Source organism: Camelus dromedarius, chromosome 16 (genome assembly GCF_036321535.1).
Source record: "Camelus dromedarius isolate mCamDro1 chromosome 16, mCamDro1.pat, whole genome shotgun sequence".
In the NCBI taxonomy this organism is placed as follows: domain Eukaryota; kingdom Metazoa; phylum Chordata; class Mammalia; order Artiodactyla; family Camelidae; genus Camelus; species Camelus dromedarius.
This window is the reverse complement of record NC_087451.1, coordinates 42,860,870-42,883,194: the sequence shown is the minus strand read 5'-3', so window position 1 is coordinate 42,883,194 and position 22,325 is coordinate 42,860,870. Positions and strand designations below refer to the sequence as shown.

The 22,325-nt window shown below is 51.7% G+C and overlaps 3 protein-coding genes and 1 non-coding gene across 4 annotated transcripts; 2 read left to right on the top strand and 2 right to left on the bottom strand.

Moving 5' to 3' along the window:
• Positions 1-994: 994 nt before the first annotated feature.
• RND2 (Rho family GTPase 2) lies at positions 995-4,593 on the bottom strand. The gene is made up of 5 exons (XM_010981835.3): positions 4,343-4,593; positions 3,780-3,867; positions 2,882-2,991; positions 2,035-2,169; positions 995-1,812 (listed from the first exon to the last, which is right to left on the bottom strand). The coding sequence occupies exons 1-5, from the start codon at positions 4,442-4,444 to the stop codon at positions 1,552-1,554; spliced, it is 696 nt and encodes a 231-aa protein (XP_010980137.3). The 5' UTR covers positions 4,445-4,593; the 3' UTR covers positions 995-1,551.
• Positions 4,594-5,909: 1,316 nt separating this feature from the next.
• On the top strand, positions 5,910-12,521 carry VAT1 (vesicle amine transport 1). The gene is made up of 6 exons (XM_031468709.2): positions 5,910-6,418; positions 9,172-9,379; positions 9,775-9,945; positions 10,044-10,133; positions 10,658-10,899; positions 11,025-12,521. The coding sequence occupies exons 1-6, from the start codon at positions 6,011-6,013 to the stop codon at positions 11,106-11,108; spliced, it is 1,203 nt and encodes a 400-aa protein (XP_031324569.1). The 5' UTR covers positions 5,910-6,010; the 3' UTR covers positions 11,109-12,521.
• A 152-nt stretch (positions 12,522-12,673) lies between these two features.
• On the bottom strand, positions 12,674-22,080 carry IFI35 (interferon induced protein 35). The gene is made up of 7 exons (XM_010981834.3): positions 21,888-22,080; positions 14,426-14,515; positions 13,905-14,052; positions 13,726-13,832; positions 13,443-13,629; positions 13,243-13,349; positions 12,674-13,010 (listed from the first exon to the last, which is right to left on the bottom strand). Exons 1-7 carry the CDS (start codon positions 21,891-21,893, stop codon positions 12,819-12,821), a joined length of 837 nt encoding a protein of 278 aa, XP_010980136.2. The 5' UTR covers positions 21,894-22,080; the 3' UTR covers positions 12,674-12,818.
• Positions 18,473-18,579, top strand: LOC116158058 (U6 spliceosomal RNA). The gene has a single exon (XR_004142283.1). It is a non-coding gene; the product is annotated as a U6 spliceosomal RNA (small nuclear RNA).
• Positions 22,081-22,325: the final 245 nt, after the last annotated feature.

Genomic DNA, 22,325 nt, shown 5'->3' with positions numbered 1-22,325 from the left:
GCCAAGGCACCATCACACCTGGGCTACCTCTCTTCCCCACTGGGCTGGCCTCCACAGCACAGACTGGTCCTTTCAGAATCCCAAGCCAGTGTCTGGCACACAGTTGGTGCTTAGCACACATTTGCTGAATGAATGAGGGAGGGGTGGGCTGTGAATTAGTGGGGGATCCCAGCAGATGAGAGGGTAAGCTCTGTGTTCTCTCCCAGAGTGTGTCTGAAGGACTGGCTGGGGCTGGGGGAGGGGAGAGCCATGGATGGTTCCTGGGGGAGAATGTCACCGAAAAGAGGCCAATGGGACCAAAGCCAGAGAGGGAATACAGGACAATGTGAAACCAGACTCCGGAGAAAACAGACCAGCACTGTCTTTCCTGACAAGTGCTCTGGCTGGCCCCTCCGCCGGCTTTCCTTCTCTAGGGGATTGGGGAGATATGACCCTCAACTCACAGCTTGAGCTCCCTCCAAAATCATCAAGGAGCTCAGGATGGAAAGAAGAAGAGAGTCCCTGCCCTAGCCTCCAAGGAGACCCCAGAATCAAACTACTGTCCTGTTGGGAAACTTCACTCTGCACAGGGTCAGCTTCTGGATGTGGAGGCTTCTGATGCCCTCCCTACCCCCACAACTCCCAGGGCACCAGCAGATTCCAAGCCAGGGCTGCAGATGGTGAGCAAGGGGCCTGGACCACTTCAGCAGGACCCCTCCCACATTAGCAGGGGACCCTAGTTGGGCTGAGTAATGAATTGCACATAAGTCCACTTTAAACCCCCTTAACGGCTTTAGGATTGTCTGGCTCATTAACTGAGATGAATATTCCCAAGATAGCTCACTCTCCCATCTCTGGCTCCTAAAAGGACACTGCTGATCCAACCCATAGCTTTTTCCCTTGCTCCACCTGTGGGCATCAACAGAGAAGTTCTTCCAAAGTCTAACTTTCCCTCCTACTGCTACAGACTGGTAGATTGACTTTCTAGAAAGCAACAAAACTAAAGCCACAGCCGTTTTCCATGGACACGGGCTTTATTTGGGGACTGTTGGAGGATGGGAGAGGAAGGGAACTAGGACTGGGGCGGTAGGTGGGAGAGAGGCTTCTCAACTTGTTTTTTAATTTAATGCCTGTTGCCTGAAGGTTAGGATGAGTGAGAACAGCTATAGTGAGAGGAGAGGGAAAGGGAAGGTCAGAGAATAGATACTTTCCTTAGGGAAGGAAGCCATGACCAGGACACAAGGACTGGAGGTGGGGAGGGAAGGCACCCTTCATACACTGAGACTCAACCAAGGTCACTGCTTGATGCCAGCTTCCCCAGGCCCCCGGCCCCATCCCAGCTCCCAGTGCAGATCCCTGCCCTGCTAGCTCCTCAACTTGCCACGGAAAGTAGCGGAATGAGGATGTGGGGAATGGTGGCACCCTTCTGCCTCCAGCTCCCTGCCCAGGAGAATTGCTCACTCGCCAGCCCTGAAGTCCCAGCCAGAGTCAGGAGGTCAGGAAGCCGGGGGCCAGCAGGGGGACAGCTGTGCCCTCATCTCCCTTCCTCACACTCTGCCCCCACCGGGCCCCTCACATGAGGTTGCAGCTCTTGGCTCTATCCTTGTGTATCTCGCCCTCACTCCCGTTCCCGTTCCCCCGGTCTGGCCGTCCCGCCAGCTGAGCAGATCGCTGCATTCCCCGTCGTGAATCAGTACGGCGCAGCTGCCTATGGCCACGGCCAAGGGAGGCCACTGTGGCCACGTGGAAGACATCTCTGACACTGCGCTCAGAGGACCGGGAGGAGCATTCCACATAGGACACGGCCCCCACCTGCTTGGCCAGCACGGTGCCCTGGAAGAATGGAGTGTGCCGAGAAAGTTACAGGGCTTAGCCTGCATCTCAGCAAGGCGCAGGCAAGCTGAGGGCTGGGGATAGGGGGCGGTCAAGGGACCAGGTCAGAGGTCAGAGCCCAGGGCAAAGGATGAGCCAAGTGGGGGGTTCTCAAATCAGAGACTGAGATGGACAGAGGTGAGGGGTCTAGGCTGGGACTAGGTCAGAGGTCAAGGGTCCCACCTGCTCATGTGTAACAGGGATAAGCCTCTGCTTGGACAGCTCTCTCAGCGTAGCCAGGTCAGTCCGCATGTCCAGTTTACAGCCAACCAGCACAACCTTGGCATTGGGGCAAAACTCCTGAGTCTCCCCTTGCCACTATTTGAAGGAAGAAAACAGGAGTTATGGAGAGGTAGAGGGAGGTACATGAATGCTTGCTCACAGCATGCAAGCACCATGCACCCCTCTGGACTCTCCCATGTGAGCAAGGACGTGAAATTGGTGGGTGTGGGCTGAAAATAGGATGGGGTGTGGGAGAAGGAGGGGGAGGAGAGTGACAGGGTGGGGCTCTGCTTCTACCTCAGTGGCCATGAAGGGTCTGCCAGCCTGGTACAGTCCCATTCCCACCCTCTTTCCCAAATTTGTTCCTGGGAACAGGCCAATCCCACCCTCCCCTCCCTGCACCGGGAACTGGGGCTGGCTTAGCTGACTTCTGTCCATTCACTATGGGCTTTTCTCATGGAAATAGCGGCCAGGAGGGGAGACCACAGGGCTTTACAGATCTCCAGGAGCAGCATTCCCATCCTGTCCATCTGGGGCTCCCTCACTCAAGGCAATGGAGAGGGTGAATAAGGAGTCCCTTGAGTACTTCTCCCCATTGTCCCCCATCTACCCCAGATGCCACATCCATCCAGCTCTGACGACTGATTTCCAGGAAGCGAGGTAGGGGGATGGGGAAGGATGAGAGCTTCACACATTCTAGCCGATGGCCATGCCTCAGCTGTAACTCTCTCCTCTTGGCCCATGTGGTGTCAGGACCATAGTTTCTGGTCCCTCTCAGTCTAGCTGTCCCACTGCCCCAGGCTCCCACCTTCTTGAGGACACTGTCCAGTGTTTCTGGTCGGCTAATGTCGAAGCAGATGAGCACAGCATCTGAATCAGGATAGGCCAGAGGTCGGACATTATCATAGTAAGAGGAACCTGAGAGAAGACAGGGAGGGAGGGAACAGACAAGGGTCCTGAGTGTATGGAAGGCCTGAAAGAGAATGGGAGATCTTAGCAATCTTGGTCAAGGGATTCTGAGCAGAGAATGGAAAAGAGCTGTATTTCTCCAAGGAGGTGAGCAAACAAAAGGGAGGTTAGATGGCAGAAAACAGCTCTCCACTTCCCTAGGGGGTACTCTGAAAGTAATCATTCTTCCTTGAGCCTTTGAGAGGCTCATGAAATCTCTCAACATTCTCACAAAATTTTGCATGTACTTTCTGAGCTTTGACAGACATCTTCTAAAGCCCTCCAGGGGAGCCAAGTAAAAATTAAAAAAAAAAACAAAAAACCCTCCTTTTTTTGGAGGAGGGGGAGGGGCAGAGGCAGAGTTCTCCCGCCCTCTTGGGAACTGATCTCAGATTTCTATAGTTCAGTCTTGAGAAGCAGTTCCCTAGCCCCCAAAGAAATTCCAAATGTCTTTCCTAAACCCAGTTCTATCTCCTAAGAAACATGTTCCAAAATAAAAGCCATTCCTTCCCAACTTTCCCAGGTAGGCAGAACCCAGCTGCGGAAATCGGTTACTGGGCTTTCTGCCTCAGGACAAGGTTTCCATATGTCTTTGAAAGCTCTGCCTCAGTTTCCCTGCCTTTAAGCAGAACATTGATTTTCCTTCCTCCTAGAATTGGATGGATGGACTGGGCTGAGCTGGAACCTAAGGGTCTAGCCCACGGAGGGCTCGGAATGGGGACCTGGGAAGTCAGGGTGACCCCGAGGGAGTTGGTTACCTGAAGTGTCCCACATGTTGAGCTCAATGCGGCGCTTGTCGATCTCAAAGCTGGCGGTGTAGTTCTCAAACACGGTGGGGACATAACTCTGCAGACACGGATGGATCAAAATGGGATCCTCCAGTTCCTCACCCCAGACAAATGCCTTCCTTACTCCCATACCCCGTGCAGCCCAGCCCCAGGACACAAGTTGGTCTGGTGTTGGGCAACTGGGAGATCCCGGGAGCGGCTTCCTCAGCAGAATCTCTGCTAGGCTCCCGGACCCCCTCTTGACCCCTCCAGGCCCTAGCTCTTCCCCTCTCCAATGCACAGGACCCCCGACATTATCCTAGAGCCCTCTCCGGGATCCTCTGGTTCTCCCAAACCCCATTCACCTAATCCTGCTCCCCTATTCTTCTCACCCCAATCCTCTGCAGTCCTTCCAGAAACCCCATCGCCTCTCTCAGTCCTCCAAGCCCCTCTCGTCCCTGATCACCCCAGCACCCATTTCCGTCCGTCCCCCAAGCTCCAGTCACAGTCCCCCGTGGCCTCAGAGCCCCACTCTCAAGACACCGGTCCCTCACCCCGGGGTAGGCGTCCTTGGCGAACACCTGCAGCAACGCTGTCTTGCCGCACTCCGCGTCCCCCACCACCACGATCTTGCAGCGGCCGCTCTGCCCCTCCATGGTCCCGGCTACGCGTCGGCCCCCCGCGTAGCCCCCCTCCCGGGCCCGGCTGCCGCCTCCCCCGCCGCTGCAGCTGCAGCCGCTCGGGCCGCCGACACCGGCATCCCTCGGGCCCGCGCCGAGCCCCCGCCCGGGGCCGCGGCACCCCCTCCGCCCCGCCCCCAACCCAGCGGCCGCGCCCCCGGCCCCGCCTCCCGCCCGCGCTGCCGGGGGGCGGGGCCCAGAGGATCTAGGCGGGGCCCTGAGAAACCGAGGCCTGGGAGCTGGTTTCTAGCGCGCTGGTGTGGTCTGAGGGACCCCTGCGGGTTTAAGGCAGGCCGAGTAGAGTTATTTGACCAATTTGATTTCCTTAGGGGTGCGGACGGAGTGGAGTTCGGGAAAGTTCTGAGAGGTAGGGTGGGAGCGAGGCTTGGGCCTTCGGCGTGCCCACGCGTGCACGCCGGTGTGCTAGTGCGGACACGCGCGGGGCAGCCATCCACTTTCTGAACAGGAAGGGGTGCGAATTGATGGGGGTGAAGGGAATCTTTTGGTTCGGTCTACTTCCTCCACACTCAAGTCCAGGCAGGGAGTCTTGGGGATATATAGGCATGGACTCCAACACACCCACTCGGACAATGGTGACATCATGGCTTTCCGTCCCCATGGTAACGGATGGCCTGGTCTGGGGCTGCAGTGATTTAACGGCGGGCCTGGACTAACAGGGAAGAGTGGACTGAGTTTCTCTAGCCAGGCGCTGGGTGAAAAGTTTTAGGGGAGCTGCGTCCTCTGGTGGATGCTTCGGGGAGACGGAGATCTGAAGAAAGAAGAGGAAGATTAACTGCCCAGAGTGACAGTCCTGCTGGAGCCAGAGACAAGCTCTAAAGTTATTTCAGGCTGGATTATTAACTATAATCAAACCTCTGTTTTTCATTTTGCATGGCACCTTTTACCTTTTAAAAGCACTTCTTTAAATAGAGGATACTCGATTTAATTTTATCTTAACCCTGAAAAGATAACTAGAGCAAGCAACATCGTCACCATTTTACAGAAGGGAAAATTGAGGCACAGAGCTTTAACAAAGTCGATGGAAAGTTTTAAAGGCTTGGTCACCCTACTCCAAGTTTGCCATTGCAAGACCACACAGAATGGGTCATATATGGGTAGAGTCGGGGCCTGAGAAACAACTTGGTTGGATTTCGCTCCACAGGTGGCTGGCTCCCCACATCTGATGTAAGCTCAGGTTTTGGGATCGTCCTTCAGACTGTCCCCTAATATATTTTTAACTTATTTATTGTGAATAAGTAAGTAAATTAACTAGCGGTCTGCCTGATGCCAAGAATGGCCTCTCGAGGGTGAGTCCCCACTCGTTCTTGGTCTCCAGCAGGGGTCCCGCAGCAGCCGCACCGTGGCCCTGGCCCTTTAAGTTCGCTCACGAGGCCCCGCCCCCGTCCCAGCGCCCCGCCCCTCCCGCTCTGAGTCCGCGGCCTTCTCTAGTTTAGGCTCGCTCCCCGCCCTCCCCGGCTGTGCGCTCTAGGTGCGGCTGTGCGCTCTAGGTGCAGCTGTGCGCGCAGTTCGGCAGTCCCAGCCATGTCCGCCGAGAGAGAGGTAGCCGAGGCGGCCACCGTGGTGGCGGCGGCCGAGGCAAGGGCAGGAGAAGACGCCCCTTCGCAGCCCCCGAAGGCGGAGGCAGCCGGCGAGGCCCAGCCATCCGCGGCCCCGGAGGGGGCCGCCGCCGCTTCGCCGCCGCCGCTGCGCTGCCTGGTGCTCACCGGCTTCGGCGGCTACGACAAGGTGAAACTGCAGAGCCGGCAGGCCGCGCCCCCGGCCCCCGGTCCAGGCCAGCTGACGCTGCGCGTCAAGGCCTGCGGGCTCAACTTCGCCGACCTTATGGCCCGACAGGGGCTGTACGACCGGCTGCCGCCGCTGCCCCTCACTCCGGGCATGGAGGGCGCGGGCGTGGTAATCGCTGTGGGCGAGGGAGTTAACGACCGCAAGGTGAGCGGGCCATCTCTGAGCAGGGCAGGGAAAGGTCGCGCAGGCCACTGGGCAGTGGGACACGAGTGGGCGGGCGCCGGGGGTGTGGCAGGGCGGGGGAAACTGGCACGAATACTAGTAGACGGGCATGGAAGGCGAGGGAAAGGAGCCTGTGTTCTGAGGCTCCTGGAGAACTGGATTTATATTTGGGGATGGGGGTTTGAGATGGAGTTATTGTCCCCCTCCCTAAACATTTTAATTGTGGCCGCCGCCCAGAATCGGTGGTGGTGGTGATGGGTGGGTGAGCGGTGGTGGGGCGGGGGAAAACAATAAGACGCCCATGCGCATGCGCACAACGACCTTTACACCCTCTCCCACCACCAGTAAAACCACAACTGTACCCCTGCCCACTAAACACTCTGCGGGTAATTGTGGTCTGCGACTCAGAGTGACGACTGGGGCCTTTTTCCCCGAGGGAGCTTGAAGAGCTATGTAGTCGGGCTGGGCGGGTGCACATGGCCATGCCAGAGCCCTAGTCACATGCAGCCCCGTGGTCTGTGGGGGTGTGAGGCGGCCCCTCCCAGAGCAGGGCTGTAGAGACAGGCCCGCCCGTCCTGGAGGAGTGGGAGCCTGCCACCGCCCCCTCCCTGCCCTGGCCTTACACTGCCGGTCTGATCGCGGGGGTAGGAGTGGGGACGGGGCGGGAAGAAGAGGGGATCGAGATTGGATGTCTGGATATTTGTCTTGGGCTCTCTGTCTGCAGTATCTCCTCCAGTGACTCAGCCAGCCGGCCACGACCCGGGGCTGCCCTTGGGAACTTTGGGCGGAACCGCCTCTGCCTTCCTCTCGGAGGACCCTCGCCTCAGAAACACATTTGGACAGGGGAAGGGGGTGTGGCACCATGAGCAGGTTGGCCCAGCTCTGCCAGTCTGTGTCTCTTTTTTTGTTTTATCATTAATCTTGGCTACAACCCCGGACACCAGAGAGTTCCAAATGACCAGCTTTTTGAGAGACCTTTGCCAGTCGTTTGTTTAGGGGGTTCTTTTCAAATCAGGCCCCTGCAAGAGAGGCCCATCAAATGCAGCCCTCATCTTGCCAGACCTGCAGGTCCCAGATCCCAGAAGTGGAATTCTTGAATTTATTGTACAAACATCTCCTTCCTCCTTAAAGGATTTCTCCCTGGATTCAGCGTTGACCCCACCCTTTCCACTGACTTCTAAATAATCCCACTCTGAGAAGATGCTAAGAAGATTTATTTTTGGTTGGGGGAGTTATAGTTATGTTACTGTAACTGCTGAAGGCCACCCTCCTAACCTCTTCTGCGCACACTTTCCACTTCATAAGTACAGGATATCCTGTCCAGGGCAAGAATCTAATGTAAGAGGTTGGATTCTGTGGGGAGGGCTCTCCCTTCTCGATACCTGGGCTGGGGAGGGGTCACGGGCCTCCCCTGTGATGTTCTGATGTGTGAGGGCTGAGCATTAACCTGGGTGAATGGACCCACTTCTGGGCCAACCCTGGGACTGGCCACAACCTGGGCTGACCACTGCACTTTTCCCAGCTCTCCTGGGCTATTTCTGAGTTTGCTAGTCCTGAGTCCTGGGGAGGGATGCTTCCATTCCCCAGACCTCATCTCAGGCCAGTGCTTGCAGAGAAAGATTCTAGTCTGCTCTCTGTACTCCTCCTCAGTGGTGGTTCGGGGCTTGAGGACATGAAAAAGGGTATGTGTGGGAGTCCCATTTTCCTGCCCCACGGATCCCAAGTCTTGTTAATATACAGAATTCCCATCATTCCTGGCAGGAACCAAGACAGACCCGGATTGTCCCTTAACAGCACCCACACCTCCCTCTCCATGCTCTTCAGGGAGCCAGGCCTTCCTCCTGAGACTGCCCCCTTTTCCTTGTCCTCCCCTTGACCCCAGTTTTTAAGCTGGAGGGGAAGATGCTGTTTTCTTTGCTCCCTTTTCCCTCCTGAAAGGAGGCTCTTGTGCAGGTGGCTGAGAGTGTGGGGAAGGGGGAGCGGATGCCTTTTCCTAGTATGTGGGATCATGTGACTTTTCTTGTCTGTCACCCCTCCCCCTATCTCTGGGTGAAGGTTCTTTCTGAGCCCTCAGTACTGGCTCAGATTCTTCTCCTGAGGTAACCGCACCCAGCCCTAACTGCTGCACTTTGGTGTGACTCTAACCAAGCACTGCTCTCTTCCTTCATCGTTTGGATTGGTGACCTCCCCTCCTTGTCGCTGCTATTGTCATCACTGTGGTCATTATTATTAGCTAACACCCCTAAGTTCTCACTGTGTGCTGGACATTAGCCTAAAAATCACTGAGTGATTTTTTTGCCACTTAATTCTCATTAACTGCCCTGTTTTACAGATAAGAAAACGGGCCCAAAAAGGTTAGATAATTTTTATTTGCCCAAGGTCAGACTGGCAATACAGTGGAGCCCATTTTTAAACCAAAGCAGTTTGATCTCTTCACCAGTGCTTCATGCTGCCCCAACTGGAAGCTTCTTGCATTCAGGGATCTTACACAATAGTAAAGTGTAAGATCTGTCAGATGGAGATGAGGATTAATTGAATGTTTGTATATAAAACACAATAGGGCCTGGCCCTTCCTTGGTAAACAGCTGATAAATGTAAGTTGTTGTTTTTGATGATATTATTATTATTGTTACTGTGAGTACTGCTGCTGTTTGTACTGTTACTTCATTGTCAGGAAGAGGGCCTTGTGCGTAGTGGAAGGGTGAATGAATGATGCTCTTTTTCCACTCTTCAAGGTAGGGGATCGGGTGATGGTGTTGATCCGGTCAGGCATGTGGCAGGAGGAGGTGACTGTGCCTTCGGTCCATACCTTCCCGATGCCAGAGGCCATGACTTTTGAAGAAGCTGCTGCCTTGCTGGTCAATTATATCACAGCCTACATGGTCCTCTTTGATTTTGGCAACCTACGACCTGGCCACAGCGTCTTGGTACACATGGCTGCAGGTGACAGGCACCCTCCATTTATCCCCCTTCCTTACCCCACTCAGATTTCATTCCAGGCCCCTTCCCTGCAGCACGTCTGGACTGTTGTCATGGCAACACCAGGCTGCTTCATCCTATGGTGCCCAGAGGCCTCTGCAGTGTTGTTGCCGTGGTAACATTCAGGCACCAGGTCCAGCCTGGTGTGCTATCCATAGCAACGTGCCCTTGCTCAGCACCCCCTCCTTGCCAGCCACCCTCCCCCCAATTCTCAATCTTGGAAATTAGACATGGGATGAGGGGAGAAAGCCTTAAGATGAGTCCAGGCAAAATGGATGGGCTGGATCCTTGAGAGGCGAAAGGGAGGGTGGTAGCTGGGTGACTCCATACCCCCTCCTTATGAAAGTGTCTTGCTTTAGGGGGTGTGGGTATGGCTGCCCTGCAGCTGTGCCGGACAGTGGAGAACGTGACGGTGTTTGGAACGGCCTCAGCCAGCAAGCATGACGTGCTGAAGGAGAATGGAGTCACACACCCCATCGACTACCACACGACTGACTATGTAGATGAGATCAAGAAGATCTCCCCCAAAGGTCAGGGCATGGGAAAGGGTAGGATGGCATGGGACAGGGAGGGGGTCTCCAGATCTGAGGATCCTAATGCTGTTCCTGGGCCCCTTCCTCTGTGACAGGAGTGGACATCGTCATGGACCCTCTAGGGGGATCAGATACTGCGAAGGGCTACAACCTCCTCAAACCCATGGGCAAAGTGGTCACTTACGGTGAGTCAGTGGGTTGGGGATGGAGTAGGAGGGAGGAGAAGCAGGGTGGGCCTGAGAGGTGGGACATGGGGCCCCCAGCTTTTGAATGGAGGTTCCTGTGTTCTGTAGAAAGCACCAGGGTTAGGATGGTCCTGGATATTGCATTCAGATTGCTGTCTCCTGGGTGCAGCTACCCTCTTTCTCTTTCATGAGTCATAGCCAGTTCTGGTTCTTAGTTGTGGATTATTCCTGATGCAATATCACCCAGTCTGCTTTGCTCTGCCCTACCTCCTGGGCTTCTTGAGCAATTATCATTTAAAAAACTACTTCACACCAAAAATAAGTAAATGAAGATTAGAGCAATTTTTGAGTCAGCTAAAGTCCACCTAGGCCAGGTAGCCAGCAGGTGGGAGGGTCTCCTGTCACTCCTGGGCGCTGGTATGGATAATTGTAAGGGGCCCGCAAGGGACAGAGGAGTGTGGGTCCAGACATACCGGCATGTGCCTGGCACCTGGATTCACAGGCTGTACGTCCTCGCCCCTCAGGAATGGCCAACCTGCTGACAGGCCCCAAGCGGAACCTGATGGCCCTGGCGCGCACGTGGTGGAATCAGTTCAGCGTGACAGCGCTGCAGCTGCTGCCAGCCAACCGCGCTGTGTGCGGCTTCCACCTGGGCTACCTGGAGGGCGAGGTGGAGCTGGTCAGCGGTGTGGTGGCCCGCCTCCTGGCTCTGTACAACCAGGGTCGCATCAAACCCCACATCGATTCGGTGTGGCCCTTTGAGAAGGTGAGTGTGATGGCTTTGCAGGGAGGGCCCAGGTAGGACCCAGGAAGGCTGGGATCCCAGGGGGAGGCTGCCTGGGAGGAGGGGGGCCAACAGCACTGGGGGCAGAGTCTTGTCTTCCTCTCCAGGTGGCAGATGCCATGAGGCAGATGCAGGAGAAGAAGAATGTGGGCAAAGTCCTCCTGGTGCCTGGGCCCGAGAAGGAGAACTAGGCCAGGGGCCGGAAGACCCTCGGGGCCCAGGGAAGAGAGAAGCTGGGAAGCCATGCGCTGCTGGCCACCAGCCCCTCGCAGTTCATCCCCTATCACAATGCGCTGCCCTCTCCCCCCAAAGGTCTCCGAGGTGATGCCCTCTCCCCTGCCCTGTTCTTTCTCTTTGGTCAGGGCTTCCCCCCTCCCCTTCCAGGCCCCTGAAGAGGCTGGGAAGTGACCACTTGGATGTCTAGGCCCTGCCAAGGGGACAGGGAGGGTCAGAGGGAGGCCGGCTGCTTCCTGCCCCCTCTCTGTCCCCGGGCCTGCTGTGCTGCTTTGTGCCAAGGTTAGCCAGTCCCTTCCCATCCTGTTCTGTGTGCTTCCGCCTCCGCCTCATCTCCCTTCCTGCCCCTGCCCCACACCTCCCCAAAGAATTGAAATGTCAGCTCAGGATATGGGGCCAATCTGTGTGAATCCAGCATGTCCCTGTCTTGCCCTAGCCAGCACCCACCTTGTCGCATGGCCTCGTCCTCTTGTCCCTAATCTCTCAAGCACAAGCGGGCTCCTTCCACCTCCCAGTGTTCCGCCACTCTCAACCAGGGGTGCCTCTTCCAGCAGGGGTGGGAGTCAGACCTGCTCCCCTAGGTCACCGCTCTGGGAGGGACACAGAGCCCCCTCACCCTTCACTGAGTTCTCTGGATTTGTTCTCAGTGCCTTAGCATGGAAACCTGTGCTTGTGTATGTGGGGTCCCTGTCTCACCTCCTCAGCCCTGTCCTCCCCAGTGCCTTCCTTGTTCTGCTGGAGCTGGGGCTTTGCTGCTCCCCAGTCCCACAACACTGCCAAAAATCTGTGTTTGTGCTGGTGGGTGTGGGGCCAGCCCCTGGCCCCCTGGGGCCTGTGCCATGTCCTGTCTCTGGGGCTGTCATTTCTCTATGGTGGTTGAGGAGAAAGAGGCGGGAAGCTTTCTCAGCCTTGCAGCTAAGTGTGGCATTTACCACAGCTCTAAGAGGCGATGCCATCTGTCTCTTGTTCCGGGACCAAAGTAAAAATCAAAGCACATTCCCCATGTAGTCAAGGGAGGCCCACTGCCTTCTCAGAGCAGGGAGGCAGCTTTTCAAACTCAGCCCTAAACTTTGTTTACATGGGTGGGGAGGTGGAACAGGGCATCAAAGCGGGATGTTTAGGACCTAGGCCACTGGAACCAAAGTGGGGACTTCCTAGGGTAGGGGTTTAAGTCCCTCTACTCTCAGACCTGGAATTGGGGGGGTTATTGCCCGAGCTGTTGCCAGTGGGAGGTGGGAGGAGGGGTTCAGCCTCTTCATCATCTGAATGAGGCCTAAATGTGCGAAGTGCGATTTCCGCTTTTGTGTCCCCTCTCCCCCGCCATGACCGAAGCTGCCTTTGTGTCTGTGTCAATAAAAAGCCAAACCCTGGGTCCTGGATGTTGCCTCTGAGAGTGGAGGGGAAGGTGAGCTCATGGAAGGCCAGTGCTGATAGGGGAAAGCTAGGGCTTCACCCTCCCCCGAGCCTCCTTCTGTGCCCTAATCACGTTTCCTTTCATGAAGCGGAATGAGGAAGAAGATCATGCGATGCAGGCACTTTTACTGTCCTTGGGCAGCGTTTCACAACTGTAATCCCGGCCACTGTTGACTGGCACAGTCTCTCTCATACACACACCCAACCCAACCTGCTTGGCAGAGAAGTGGGAGTGATGAGCAGGGGAGAGGCTCCTAGCCCGATTTGGCCGTGAAGACTGCCAGGCCCCGATGTCCCAGGGGTACGACTCTCAAGGCTTCCACCTCCCCGCCCCCACGGGTGGGCTTCTGGAAGTGGACCTCCAGGATGTCTTGCAGCTCCGGGCCATCCAGGACATCGGGAATGTTGAGCACCAGTACCGCCTGGGGTACCAGCTGGGACCTGACCTGGAAAAGGAGCCAGAAGATGGGCAAGGGCCATCACGGGAATTGGGCTTGGGGCAGAGGTCGGGGCAGGTGGCGAGCATAGGAGTATGGGAGAGGGCAGGAGGCCTGGAGAGGTTGGCAGCAGGTAGGTCACTGGGGTTTCGGGCTCTGATCCTTCTTTGAGCAAGTTTCTGGCAGGCAGGCAGGCAGGCCGGCCACCTGGCCCGTCCCTATTCTCCACCCTCCCACTTACCTCGGCCTTCTGGATCGTCCCACTCACATAGGGAGAGGCTCTCAGAGGGACCTGCTGCTTTCCCAGGGGCACTGTGAACTGGCCAGTCTGGCACAGGCGTTGGGCCACTGCAGGGACAGGGAGCAGGGGAGCTTCAGCATCAAGGGCATCTTTCCTGTGGCCTAATGCCTCTGCTGTCATCTCACGGACAAGGCCCTCACCTCCATCCTTAGCGAAGCCCAGCATGACACCCCCTTGCAGCAGTTCTCGCATCTCCACATCGCCACCCCCGTTCTTGGTCTTGCCAAAGAAGATCTCCAGCTTGTCCAGCAGCTCCTCCTCACTCAGCTTGAGCTCGGCAGGAAACCCACTGACCAGCACTCTCTGGTCACTCATCTGGCTGGACACCTAGTGGGAGACAGATGGGACTGGTCCCAGGCCCAGCCCCAGTCTCCTGTGCCATGATGCCCTCCCACATGGCCCAGGCCCCTGCCACTCGATCACCTGGATGGTGGTCAGCATGGGCAGCTCCAAGGGCTGGACCTGTACCCGCAGCCAGAACTCTTCCACATTGATCTTATGCTCCTTTTGCTGCAGCACCTGCTTAGCCACTGGGTGGGGGGAGGAGGGTCAGTGCTAGGAAGCCTGCTAGCACCTCCCTCCCAAAGTTTCCCCAAGCTCACCATTGGGATCATCAAAAATGACCACCGCAGAACCTCCAGGCAGAGGGTAAGAGATCTGCAATTTGGAAATCACAGACTTGGCCATTTCCCTGTCCTGCTGAATGTGTCCTCGAAACACCAGGGGGACCTCAGGTACTGGGAATGGGACCTGGAGGTGGGGGAGGAGAGGCTGATGCAGACGTCAGGGTTGGGAGAATTACCCACTCCCGCCCAGGAGGAAAGCACCCCAGTTACAGGTGATTGATGCTAAGGGCCAGGATTAAACACATTTACTGAAAGAAGAGCTGGATGAGTAAGCAAATGGATGCAGGTCACACATGTACTGGGACTTTACATACAAGATCTTAGTTTGTCCTCACACAAGCCTATGAGGTAGGTAGCTCCCCTTTACAGAGAAGAAAACAGGTTCAGAGAGTTCAAGTAACACACTCGAAGTCACACAGCACAGAAATGGCAGAACCAGGAGCGAAACTAAGAACTCCCCAGTTCTTTCTTCCAGGCCACATCCCCTCCCAGCTTACCTTGTCTTTGGGGACGTCCCTGAGCTTCCTTCTCAGCTCCTGCAGCCTCATCTTTAGTCTGGCCTGTTCCTCCTGGAGGGTATGGAGGGCCTGTTGGAAAGAGAGGAACCATCAGACATCCACCCACCTTTACAGAGAATGAATGAGCCAGGGGAAGGCGGCCCCTGTTCTGGACTCTCCAGGAGCATAGACGATGCTTGGCCCAAGAACAACCTAGCCCCTTTATCCTGCTCTGGGCTTGTCCTGGCCCAGCCTGGCTGCCTTCATCTCAGCTGCTCTGAAAGGCAGGAGCCTTTGTAGCAGCCAAGGCTGGGTCATTCCTGGAGACCTAAAGGTTGACAAACACTGGTCGAGCTCCTGTTGTGAGGTGCTGGGCATGACACAGGCCGGTATTAAACAGTACCCAAGACAGTGAGTGATCACATGAGTGATGGTGGAAGACGGATGGCAGGAGTTTAGAGGTGGGACAGTCCCAAAGTGGGTACAACAGCGGAGACCTCCAGGAGGAATAGGGATTTAGAGTTGCAAAATGTCATAACGCTATCAACGAACATTTATTAAGTACTTACTATACGTCAGGCATGTGCTAAGCCCTTAGTATGGATTATGTCACTCACTTCTTGCAACAAATTTAGGAAATAAATACCCCTCTCCTTATTTTGTGGAGGAAGAAACAGAAGCTCAGAGAAGTCAAGGGACTTGCCCAGTCATTTGGCCCTGGACAGTCTGACTCCAGACTTAATCTGTCCTTGATAGTTGAAGAAATCATACTCAGAGTGGGGAAGTAATTGACTCCACATCTCCCAGCTTGTCCCATGACTGCCACTCTTTTCCACTGTACCAAGCAGCTTTTCAGGCTGGGTGTGATTTGGAGCAGGTCCAGAGAGAGAGAGAGAGAGTGGACAACACAGGCAGGGGAATGACACAGGGGTAGGAATAAATGCACCTTTGTTTGTGGGATGGAGAGCTCACCCTGCGGTTGGAAGCCTGATAAATAAGGTCAGCTCAGGGAAGTGTGAGCTCACTGGGAGGATGGGGCTCTGTCTTGGCCATCTCTGTGTCCCCAGTGATCAGCAGAGTCCCTGGCACAAAACAGGCATTCAGTAAATGTGTGTTGAATGAATGAATGAAAGAATTGAACGAATGACAGAACGGGAGACTATTATAGAGGGCCTTGAAGAAATTCAATGTGAGTTCACTATTTTAAGCAGAGGAAAACTAGGGCTTAATCAAATACTGCTGGTTAATGAGTAGTGAGAAATACTCAGGGGTTGCAAATTGAGTGACTCTGAGTTTCAGTTAGATGACATCAAAGAGTCAGGAGAGCCAGTGTAGTGCGAGAGGTGGGGATGGTGACAGACTGGAGAGAGCATGTCTCCACTCAACTGGCAGCCCCTTCTCAGCTCAAGCCAAGGTTTTTCACATGGGAATGTGGTTCTAGTGTGTGTATATATATATACACACACACACACATATATATACTATAACTTCCTTTTCCTAAGGGAAATCAGAAATCTGGATTTTTATCTGAAAATGATGGCTTGATTTTTAAAGAAATATGAAAAATAAAATACATTCATGAGTTGGATTCAGTCCTTAATCCATCCTCTTTTTACTTCTGCTTTAAGTCTTGATCTAATTATACATATTATTTGAAAATCTGGTAATTGGCAGTACTATTTAATAAATAGCTTTAAATAAATAAGTAAATTTATTTTTAAAAGCCTAATTTTTTTTCTCATAATTCAAGCGGGGGGGGGGGAGTTTCAGTAGGAAAATGGGGAACTAGTGAAGATTTCTGAAAGGGGGAGTGAGGTGATGGACAGTGTTTACAAGAACTTAATCTACCAGTAAAAAAACAGGCAGATGACCTAAATAGACATTTCTCCAGAAAAGACATACAGATGGCCAACAGGCATATGAAAAGATGCTCAACATTGCTAATTATTAGAGAAATGCAAATCAAAACTGCAGTGAGGTACCACCTCACATCAGTCAGAATGACCATCATCAAAAAGTCTACAAATAGTAAATGCTGGAGAGGATGTGGAGAAAAGGGAACACTCTTACACTGTTGGTGGGAATGTAAATTGGTGTAGCCACTATGAAGACCAGTATGGAGGTTCCCTAAAAGGAAAGATACATACACCCCAATGTTCACAACAGCACGATTTACAGTAGCCAAGGCATGGAAGCAGCCTAAGTTTCCATCAACAGATAAACTGATAAAGATGAGGTGTGTGTACACACACACACACACACACACACACACACACACACTAGAATATTACTCAGCCATAAAAAAGAGTGAAATAATGCCATTTGCAGCAACATGGATGAACCTAGAGTTTATTACACTAAGTGAAGTAAGCCAGAAAGACAAATAACATGTATCACTTATATGTGGAATCTAAAAAAAAATACAAGTGAACTTATTTACAAAACAGAAACAGACTCACAGACATAGAAAATAATCTTAGGGTTACCAAGGGGAAGGGGAGAGGGATAAATTAGGAGTTTGGGATTAACAGATATACACCGCTATATATAAATAAAATAAACAACAAGAACCTCCTGTATAGCACAGGGAACCGTAATCAGTATCTTGTATTAACCTATAATGGGAAGGAATCTGAAAAAAATATATCTGTATATATATGTGTAATGTAACTGAATCACTTTGCTGAAACTGAGCCAACAGTGTAAATCAACTATACTTTAAAAAAAAAAAAAAAAAGAACTCAGTCTGACAGTGACAGCAGGATGAACTGGAGCAGCAGGGACTGTGGAGTGAGGAAAACCAACCAGATACTGTGGCTCTCATTCTCAGAGACGTGACAGGAGCTGACCCAAGCCACCAGCAGTGGGCCTAAGGAGCATGTGCGGTTGAGTACATCCCATGAGGAAAAGCCCTCAGTCTCTAGATGTTTGTATTAAGGACTCAGAGGGGTCGGACTGGAGAGATGACGCCTCAGTTGCAGACCTGAGTGCCCAAGGGTTTGGTATAATGCCATTCACCCAGCAGGCCAGGGAAGAGAGCCAGTAGTTACTGGGCACCTGCTAAGTGCCAGGCACAGTTGGACTCCATCCCATTTAAGGATCACAAAACTGCCTCCTGTCTTCAACTCCCAACTGAAACTTCTCTTTTACAGACGTCTTAAGGACAACACAGGCTGACTGTAGTCACTTACTTGAATTCAACCAAACAAGCTATTTATTTACATAACATGATAACATGGTCTCTAAATGCAAGCCAACATCCAGCTGGTGCTCAGCTGAAAAAAGACGCTATCCATTCTATGTTGTGCTCATTGAGAGACTGTAAATTGTGGATACTCAGGGGTGAGTTAGTGATTTAAGTTTCATTAGACTACATGCATTCTTCTGCCTTATGTGCCAAGTTTAGAACCTAACCTCCTGTAAGATAAAATCTCATGCTCTCTTTGTTCATCCCGGCAGTATTGGGAGGCCATGTAGCATAATGGTTAAGACCACAAATTCTGGGGTCAAACCTCTGGGGCTTACATCTCTTACTACTGCAAGACAATGGGCAAGTTATTTAATTCTTCATGCCTTGGTTTCTTCATCTGTAAAATGGGAATAGCAATTTCCACCTATATATAATTTTATTTGGAACAGTAGTTCCTGGTATATGATGAGTGCTATGTTAAATGTTTTATATTTTAATAATCCCCACTTGATACATAAGGAACCTGAGATTCATCAGGGTTAACTAATGGGCCAAAGTAAGTCAAACCGAAGGCCGTTGAAGACACACAGAGTCAGAGACAGGGCTTGCTGGACAGGACTCTGATTTGGAAAAGTATGTGGCAGAGCTTGTTCAGGGACAGAGACTTAAAATGTCATCTTTCAGTGTCGCAGAACCCTTTGACTCTCTAATGAAAACGATGGATTGGATTCTCTCTCCAGAAAAATGCACAGTCACACAAGGAATTCAGGAGCGCCTGAGATGCAGGTTATAGAAGATACCTAGCCAAGGGTCAGGAAAGATAAAGGAATGCAGAGAAGAAAAAGAAGGCCTGGTCAGTGCTCGCTTTGGCAGCACATATACTAAAACTGGAACAATACAGAGAAAGTTAGCCTGGCCCCTGAGCAAGGATGACCCACAAATTCATGAAGCGTTCCATATTTTTAGTGAAGTAAGCCAGAAAGAGAAAGAAAAATACCATATGGCATCACTCATATGTGGAATCTAAAAAAAGAAAAAAGACATTAATGAACATATCTACAAAACAGAAACAGATTCACAGACATAGTAAACAAACTTATGGTTACTGGGGGTAGAGGGGGTGGGAAGGGATAAATTGGGAGTTCCAGATTTGCAGATACTAACTACTATATATAAAATAGATAAACAACAAGTTTCTTCTATATAGCACAAGGAACTATATTCAATATCTTGTAGTAACCTATAATGAAAAAGAGTATGAAAATGAATGTGTATTTATATGTATGACTGAAACATTATGCTGTACACTAGAAATTGACACAACATTGTAAACTGACTATACTTCAATTAAAAAAAAAAAAGAAGGCATGGTCAGAGATAAGCAGGGCCAGGGCCAGAGACACAAAAGAGGAGGAGAGACGAAACAAGGAGAAGAAAAGGAGGGTTACAAGAAGTCCCCTCCCTCACTTGTTTCCTCACTCATTCATGCAGCCATCAGCTACTGGGCATCTACCATGTACCAGGCCCTGTTCTAGGCTCTGGGGATACTGTGATGAACCAGACAAAATTTCCCTGTGGAATTTACATTCTAGGGGATGAACCAGATATAAACAGAATAAATAAGTAAAATCTGCAATATGTTAGTGATAAATGTTATGGACAAAAACAAAGCAGAGAAGGAAGGACAGAGAATGCTGGAGTACAGTTTTAAATAGGGTGAGCAGAGTAGGCTTCACTGAGATGTTATTTGATCATATACTTGAAGGAGATAAAGGAGCAGACTATGTGTATGTGTGAGGGAAGGTCCTATGCAGAGGGAGCAGCAAGTGCAAAGGCCCTGAGGTGAGAGTGTGTTATGTGTTTATCTGAGGAAGAGAAAGGAGACCAGTGTGGCTGGAGAAGAGGGAGTGGGGAATAGCTGGCCATGAAGTCACAGAGAAAACAGGGTGGGATCATGCAGGGTCTTTTATATAAAGTGAGGTGGGAAGCTGCAAGCAGGCTTAATTGTTAACAGGATGACTTGGCTGTTGAGTGAATAGGCAGATGCAGGGAAAGGGCACAGGGAGATGGCTGAGGAGGTCATTACAGTGTCCAGGTGAGCAATATTGACGGCCTGGACCAGGTGGTAGCAGTGGAGGTGGTGAGGAGCTGTTAAAAGTTTAGGATGAAGTTCCTGATGGATCGGAAATATGACGTGGAAGAAAGAGAAGAGTCTCAGGTGACCCAAGCTGTTAGGCCTGAACAACTGAGGAGAAGGAGAGCCATGTGCTGAGAGGGGGACTACCTTGGGTGGAAGAGATTGGGGTTTCTTTTGAACAAGTCAGGGATGACTGCCTATCTGACATCCCAGGGGAGGCATATAGTGGCAGTTAACTCAATGGATCTAGCATTCAGGGAAGAGGTCCAGGCCATGAGTGTAAATTTGAGAATTATCCATGCAGAGATATTTGAAATCACAAAACTAAATGAAATCAACAAAAAGAGGTCCAAGGGCTGATGTCTGGGGCATCAAACACTAAGAAGTCAGGGGAATACGGAAGAAACAGCTGGGGAGAATGCAGAGGAGTGGCTGGTGAAACCCGAAGGGAGGGGTGGGAAGTGGGGAAGAACAGGTTTAAGGGGAGGAGCCCACAGCTGTGCCAAAGGCTGCTAACAGGACTTCCGCCAAGAAGCAGGAGAAAGATGGCTGAGATTGAGCAACAAAAACACAGTCCTGCTTATCCTAAGGAAATGGTCAGAAGTTCATGTACAAGGATGATTATTGTAGCCTTGTTTACAACAGATAAAAAAAATCTACATGTCCAACAAGACAGAAACAGCTAAACAAATATAAAATCCTATGCAGCAATTAAAAGACACAGTAATGACGAACATTTAACAAGAAAAATGCTAACAAAAAGCCAAAAAATATCAAACTGTATACAAATATGTTCCCTGTTCTGTTGATTTAAAACATTGTAATTCATTTATTTTTCCTTTAGAAATTTATTAAATCTTAAATGTACAACAGCTTAACTCTACACTTGCATTATAATTCATAAGGCTATTTATTAAGGCATAAAAACACAAAAACCCTGGGAAGACAAACACCACAATGTTATTAATAGAGATTGTCTCTTGATAATGAATTTAGTGTGTTTAAAGAAATACAGTTTCCTGAATCCACTTTCCTTCTTTCCTTTTTAATATGTTAAGGGCCCTTTAAAAAAGCAGTTTTAGCAGAGAGGTAGGAATGAGGTGAGGGCAAATCAAGATCATCTTGGGGAAATAAGGAACATGTGTTGAGTGCTTAGTTTGTGTCAAGCAGTGTGCTAAATTATTACTATATTAACTTAGAGATCATTTCGTTTAATTCTTGCAGGTGGGTATTCTTGTGTGGAAGTGTTACTATCACTCCCATCTTACTGACAAGGAAACAGGCCTTAGATTTAAACTTTAGAGAGGTTAGTAACTTGCCCAGGGCCGCACAAGGGGAGGAGCCAGGATTTGGAACCAGGCAGACTGTAGAGCCTGCGGTCTTTCTTACTACATCTGAGGGGCAAATGAAAAATTTCTAAGCAAGAGACCTGTATATTTGTAACAGATGGGGTAGCAACAGGGAGAGAAAGACTAAAGAAACTGGGGAGGGGATGAGATTCATTCAACAGCTGTTTACTGAGCGCCTGCTGCATCCAGGCACAGTGCTAGGTGCTGGGGATCAACGGTGAGCAGGCTGAGACAGAGGACTGGCCCTCACAGGGCTTGGTCTGGCATGAGCAGGTCGGGAAAGGGGGGACCACAGCAGCCAAGGGGAAGTTAGTTCTCAGAGGTGGAACACTTCCTCCTCTCACCCTAAAGAGAGCCCAAGGTTAAGCTGAGATGAAAATATAAGGAGGGGAGAGATTTGTTGGGGAAGATCTCAGGAGATAAAGGAGTGAGCAATTCTTAAACCTTTAGAATTATCATTAGACCAATTCTTAAAACTTTCAGGGTCGCAGAACCCTTTGAATCTCTAATGAAAATGATGGATTGGATTCTCTCTCCAGAAAAACGCACAGTCACACAAGGAATTCAGGAGCGCCTGAGATGCAGGTTATAGAACTGTCTTTGAGGTCACGGGTTAGTGGACCAACTCCATAGCGGAGAGGGAATCCCAGCCACGTCTCTCCCCAGACCTTCAGCAGGTCTAAGACATGGGCAGGGAGGCTCGGTGGCCAGGTCCTGAGGTACCTGCAGAATCCCCGCCAAGAGGAGTGCTCCTCCTCTTTTCCCCACCCCCAACACTCTCCTCACCAGCATGGGTCTGGGGTCCGGTTGGCAACAGCCAAGTCTTCAGAGCTGGGTACAAAGTGGCAGAGTCCACTGCGACTAAACTCTTTCTTGCACCTGGAGGAGCTCTAGTTTCTACCAACAGAGCCTGAAATACCCTCCTTAGGGTTCTTATGCGGGCCCTTTGCTTTCACTTTCAATTCAGTGAAATCCCTGCCCTTCCGTCCTCACCCGCCCCAGCCGGCTTCTCCACCCCTGGGAGCCTTCCTGGTCTTCAAAGTCGACTTCCTCCAGCTAGGAGGCCTTTGGGGGAGTTACCCAACAAGCAGCTACAGCTGAGTGAGGGCCCCGGTCGTTCACCTCCAGCCTATCAATCCCAGCACAGCCCTGTTGGCAGAATTTTGCTTGTTTTTGGATATTTCCCTAGAGCCTAGGTTTCCCACAGCACACACATGTTGCTAA